This window comes from Gadus morhua, unplaced genomic scaffold (assembly GCF_902167405.1).
Source record: "Gadus morhua unplaced genomic scaffold, gadMor3.0, whole genome shotgun sequence".
NCBI classification, from domain to species: domain Eukaryota; kingdom Metazoa; phylum Chordata; class Actinopteri; order Gadiformes; family Gadidae; genus Gadus; species Gadus morhua.
In genome coordinates, this window is record NW_021964098.1 from 7,501 (window position 1) to 13,086 (window position 5,586).

At 54.9% G+C, this 5,586-nt stretch overlaps 1 protein-coding gene across 1 annotated transcript; it reads left to right on the plus strand.

The window, feature by feature from the left end:
- The first annotated feature begins 515 nt into the window (after positions 1-515).
- On the plus strand, positions 516-3,399 carry pex14 (peroxisomal biogenesis factor 14). Its single transcript, XM_030350226.1, has 2 exons — positions 516-1,085; positions 2,855-3,399. The coding sequence occupies exons 1-2, from the start codon at positions 1,015-1,017 to the stop codon at positions 3,357-3,359; spliced, it is 576 nt and encodes a 191-aa protein (XP_030206086.1). The 5' UTR covers positions 516-1,014; the 3' UTR covers positions 3,360-3,399.
- The last annotated feature ends 2,187 nt before the right edge of the window (positions 3,400-5,586 follow it).

Here is a 5,586-nt window from a genome sequence, read left to right on the forward strand (position 1 = left end):
GAGTGAATAACGGGGGGGTTGAGAGAGACCAGTGGAGTGAATAACGGGGGGGTTGAGAGAGACCAGGGGAGTGAATAACGGGGGGGTTGAGAGAGACCAGTGGAGTGAATAACGGGGGGGTTGAGAGAGACCAGGGGAGTGAATAACGGGGGGTTGAGAGAGACCAGGGGAGTGAATAACGGGGGGGTTGAGAGAGACCAGTGGAGTGAATAACGGGGGGGTTGAGAGAGACCAGTGGAGTGAATAACGGGGGGGTTGAGAGAGACCAGGGGAGTGAATAACGGGGGGGTTGAGAGAGACCAGGGGAGTGAATAACGGGGGGGTTGAGAGAGACCAGGGGAGTGAATAACGGGGGGGTTGAGAGAGACCAGGGGAGTGAATAACGGGGGGGTTGAGAGAGACCAGGGGAGTGAATAACGGGGGGGTTGAGAGAGACCAGGGGAGTGAATAACGGGGGGGTTGAGAGAGAACAGGGGAGTGAATAACGGGGGGGTTGAGAGAGACCAGTGGAGTGAATAACGGGGGGGTTGAGAGAGACCAGGGGAGTGAATAACGGGGGGGTTGAGAGAGACCAGGGGAGTGAATAACGGGGGGGTTGGAAGGCAACTGGGCTTTGTGAGTTGCATTGTCATGAAGATGATGATGATGATGATGATGGTGTTGGTTGTACCGTAGCGATGGGCGTGGGTCTTATTCAGTTTAGAAACTTGTGTGTCTGGTTCTAACGTTCTTTGGTTGTTTCTGCTTTTTCTACCTACAGTGTTTACCGTTAAATTAGCAAATAAATACATATACAAATATAGATGAGCAAACATATTGAAATAGATAAATACTTTTTTACCTAAAACATCCTTTTTTTAAACATAGTTTTATTTTTTAACCGATATGCAACATGATGATGTAAAAAGCCTCGACACAAGCAAAGCAGTTCATGATGACCCCTAACCCCCCCTCCCCCCCCCCCCCCCCCCAACCCCCCCCCCCCTCCAGTCGGCGCCGGCGGAGACCCTCCGGATGCTGGACACCCAGACGGTGGCGGACCTGAAGGCTGAGATCGCCTCCCTGAAGGGCCTGATGCTCAGCAGGTAACTCCGCCCCCTCGTTAGGGCCCTCGTTAAGGTATTGGCGCTTCTGTCTGCGGGTTAGTGGATTATCTACAAGAGTTCTGTTCTGTCTGAACATTAGGAAAATATATATTTTAAATGTTAAGGTGTGTGTGTGTGTGTGAGAGATGCAGGAGGGTTTCAATGTTGACAGCAGATATATTGGAGGGCAAAGGTCACTCTAAATGTTATTGCAGTGATCAAACCCCCCCCCCCCCCGGGCACCATGTGCCTGATCGGGTCAGAACCCAGTCCGTCCCGGTGTGTCTGCTCATGGGCTCGGTCTCTCCCCAGCGTCTTACCCCCACCTCGACGCACAGGAGAGCAGCTCACTGAAGCAGTGCCTAGTGGTGCACACACTGGACGCACAATCAACACACACTGCACGCACAATCAACACACACTGCCCGCACAATCAACACACACTAACACACACGCAACACACACACAACACAGACTCAACACACTGCACGCACAATCAACACACACTCACACACGCAACACACATAGTGAACACACACTCAACACACACTAACACGCACACAACACAGACTCAACACACTCAACACACTGCACACACGCTGCACGCACAATCAAGACACACGCAACACACATAGTGAACACACACTCAACACACACTAACACACACACAACCCACACTCAACACACTGCACACACACACTGAACGCACAGTGAACACACACTACCACACAGTGAACACACACTACCACACAGTGAACACTCTGCACAGCCCCTCCCAGCCGTGGGTTGAGTGTTGGTTGCTGCTCCCCGTCTCAGCCAGCAGCCCTCCCCTGTGTTCCTCTGCCTTTGAGCAAGCCTTCTGGCAGAGGTTGAATTCCGCCCGATCTGGAACCCGCCCCCTCTCCAGTGGTGACTGCGCTCCCTTCTTGATCTTTAAAGAGTCAAAGAAATGTAATGACATCGACACGCAGAGAAACACCCACTGGGACGTCCCTGCTCCGCCAGGTGCCGCCAACATCTGGACGGACGCCTGCGAGGAACACCGATTTCTTTCTTCTCTAATTACTCAGTATTATTCCCTTTTTCTGTGTGTTTGTGTGTGTGTGTGTGTGTGTGTGTGTGTGTGTGTGTCCTCATCTGGCCCCCTTGTATAAAGGATCTTTCTAGTTGTGCTGTGATGTGCGTCGATACGGCCGGTTGTTATTGTGTCAACGGGCCGTCACACACGCTTTGATTATTTTGGGGATGTTTTTGTGCGTTTGTTTTTCGCTGGGGCACGAGTCGTATTCTAGAGTCCTCGTTTGCACCCCCTGTCCCCCCAATGCCCCCCCCCCCCCCCCCCCCTGAGCCGACGGTTCCAGCGCGGCCCAGTTCCGACTGGTTTCATGAGCTGATCACTCTCTTTGTTGCGTGTGTGTCTGCAGCCGACCCGGCAGAAGGGACTCATTTATATCGGATGGCGTGGCGACCCCCCCACAGCGCTGTCTGCCGGCCTCGTGGGGGGGTATTGTTGTGGGTGCTTGAGTCTACGTTATCGGTGCGAATTGCAGTCCCGGGCCAAAAACTGGATTTGGAAAAACGATCAAGTGTTCAGAAGAAGTGTTTTTAAGTTAAATATTCACTGATCTGATCAGGATCCTCTGGAAGTGGAACCCTAACCCTGGCAGCCCTGTTGCATTGTATGATTTACTGTGTGTGATCTGTGTCCGTCCCCGACCCCCCCCCACCGTCCTCACACACCTGTGTCTCCCCCCCGTCCCCCCGTCCAGGAGGCAGTTCCCCGCCTCGCCCTCCATGCCCAAGATCCCCGCCTGGCAGATCCCCCTGAAGGCCCAGCCGGTGTGCAGCGGCCCCCCGGCCCCCCACCCCGCCTCCAGCCCCCCCCCCGGGGGCAGCAGCAGCAGCGACATCTCCCCCGTCAGCCAGGACTCCAACGCGTCCTCCCCGGCCCCCCAGGACGGGCTCCGGGGCCCCGAGGGGCTCCGGGGCCCCGACGGCGCCGACCTGGTCAACGGGGACGGGGGGGCCTGCGGCGGCGTTGGCGTAGCGGTCGCCCCCCAGGACCAGGTCCGCATGGAGGTGCAGGGGGAGGAGGAGAAGGGGGAGGAGGAGGGGGAGGAGGAGGTGGTGGTGGTGGGGGCGGAGGAGGAGGAGGAGGGGGAGCTGGTCATCATGCCCACGGTGGACCGCCGGGGGGGCGACGGACAGATCCACGAGCCGGTGGACAAGCTGCGGCGGCCGGAGGGGGCTAGCAACGACCACGAGGTGGACTAGAGGAGGGGGGGCCAGACCCCCTGCAGGCTCACCCCCCCCATCCCCAACCCCCCCCTCCTCCCTCTGACTTTAACCTTTGATTTCAATGTTAATCATTGCGGGTTCGCCGCAGTGTCTCCACACTCGAAGGAGAACGTAGAGACACGCAGGTTGTTGGATGAGGGGCAAAACTACAGAGTGAGTGTGCCTGTGTGTGTGTGTGTGTGTGTATGTGTGCGTGTGCGTGTGCGTGCGTGCAAGAAGGCCCTGTTGACATGTGACCTTGTTGCTCAATGTTATTCCCGCCGCTCACCGACTCGCTCCGAGCCCGGGGTGGGAACGCCGGAGCGCGGCCAGTGGCGGGCGTCCAGAGACTGGCTGCCGTCCCACTACCCGTCCCCCCGTCCCCCCGTCCGTCCGTCCGTCCGTCCGTGGTTCTGCTGCCGTCTGTCAGTGTAACCAACCCCCCCCCCCCCCCCCCCCGCGACATTGCCGCGGTGAGAACGTGGACGTCGAGCAGCAGGACTTTACTGTACATAAGCGAGTCGTGTTCCTCCGTTCTATTAGTTCTGTAGAAGGACAGGGGTCACACTCACTGTCCCCGCAAAGCCCTCTGAGCTACCGGAAGGTTCCAGCGAGGCACTTCACACACACACACACACACACACACACACACACACACACCCCTACTTACACATACACACCCCTACACACAGACACATACACACACAGAACGACACGCAGACGCAGACACACACACACACACACACACACACCCCTACTTATACAAACACACACACACAAAGCGAGACACACACATACACACACATACCCCCCCGTGTCTCCCCTGTGAGTGGCGATAGGAGGGGACAGGCCGGGGCTTTTAGACTCTTTTATGTGTCCCTTCACATTGGTGTCACTCTGTCAATAATTCACAAGGCCAGCCGAGTGGCATTTGGGGGAAATAAAAGCCCTGAAATTTGAGATTAGAATGTGATGACGGCTGTTGTTCCACACCAGGGAGAGGGGGGGGGGGGAGGAGAGAGAGAGAGAGAGAGAGAGAGAGAGAGAGAGAGAGAGAGAGAGAGAGAGAGAGAGAGAGAGAGAGAGAGAGAGAGAGAGAGAGAGAGAGAGAGAGAGAGAGAGAGAGAGAGAGAGAGAGAGAGAGAGAGAGAGAGAGAGAGAGAGAGAGAGAGAGAGAGAGAGAGAGAGAGAGCGAGCGACTATGCTCAAAGGAGAGGAAGATGAATGGATTTTTTCCTCTCCCTTTTTGACTTTCCTTTTTTCCCCCCATTTAACTGTGTGTGTGTGGAGAGACAGAAAGGGTGGTAGAAAGAGCGAGCGAGAGGGACCAGTGTGTCCTCAGCTGGGCGTCCCCCCGCCCCTTCATTGGTTTATGAAGTATGTTAATAATCGAATGATAAACAAATAACAGATGTATTAGTTCATGCGGTTTGAAATGTCGAGGAGGCTAAAAGTGGAAATCTAATCCTGGCAGCCCTGTTGCATTATGTGATTTTCTGTGACAAACCCTGGGGTCCAAATTACACGGGGGGGGCTCCCACGGTGAGTAATCTTTGCCCAAAACGGGCCCGATATTTTTGTAATTAAGCCGAGGTGAAACGAGGAGAGATCGGCCCGCCCACGGACGGCGCTGAACTTCTGGTTCTGCTTCCCACCGAGGGTGGGGGGAGGGGGGGTCAGTGGCGCGGTTCAGAGGTGGGCGGGGGGGGCGTGCCTTTACCATAAAACACCAAGCGACACCGTGATTGATAGAGAAAGCAACGTATGAATGTGTCTGCTCAGATTTCTCGGCAGATGTGGGAAGACGAGTGAGATGAGAGATACCGGAGCAGTCTCGATCTCCCACCAAGAGAGGGAGGAGAGGTGAACTCAAGAGGGACGCAGTGCACTAACCTGCAGAGGCCTTGTTTGTGACGTGCTATTCTCGGTATGACTGTAGTGACACCCTTAACACACTGTAAACGAAAGTTCATGTCTGGGGCTGGATTCAATTTTTTTAGTAATCTTAATTGTGATGTGGCTTCTGTCATCTAGTCCCTCCTCTTCCTTGTTGGTAGCTGACCTCTCGATATGAGCCAGGAATATGCATTTGTAATAAACAATGTTAATCATAGTGACTTGTATTGATATTCATTTTTGTGTGTGTGTGTGTGTGTGTGTGTGTGTGTGTGTGTGTGTGTGTGTGTGTGTGTGTGTGTGTGTGTGTGTGTGTGTGTGTGTGTGT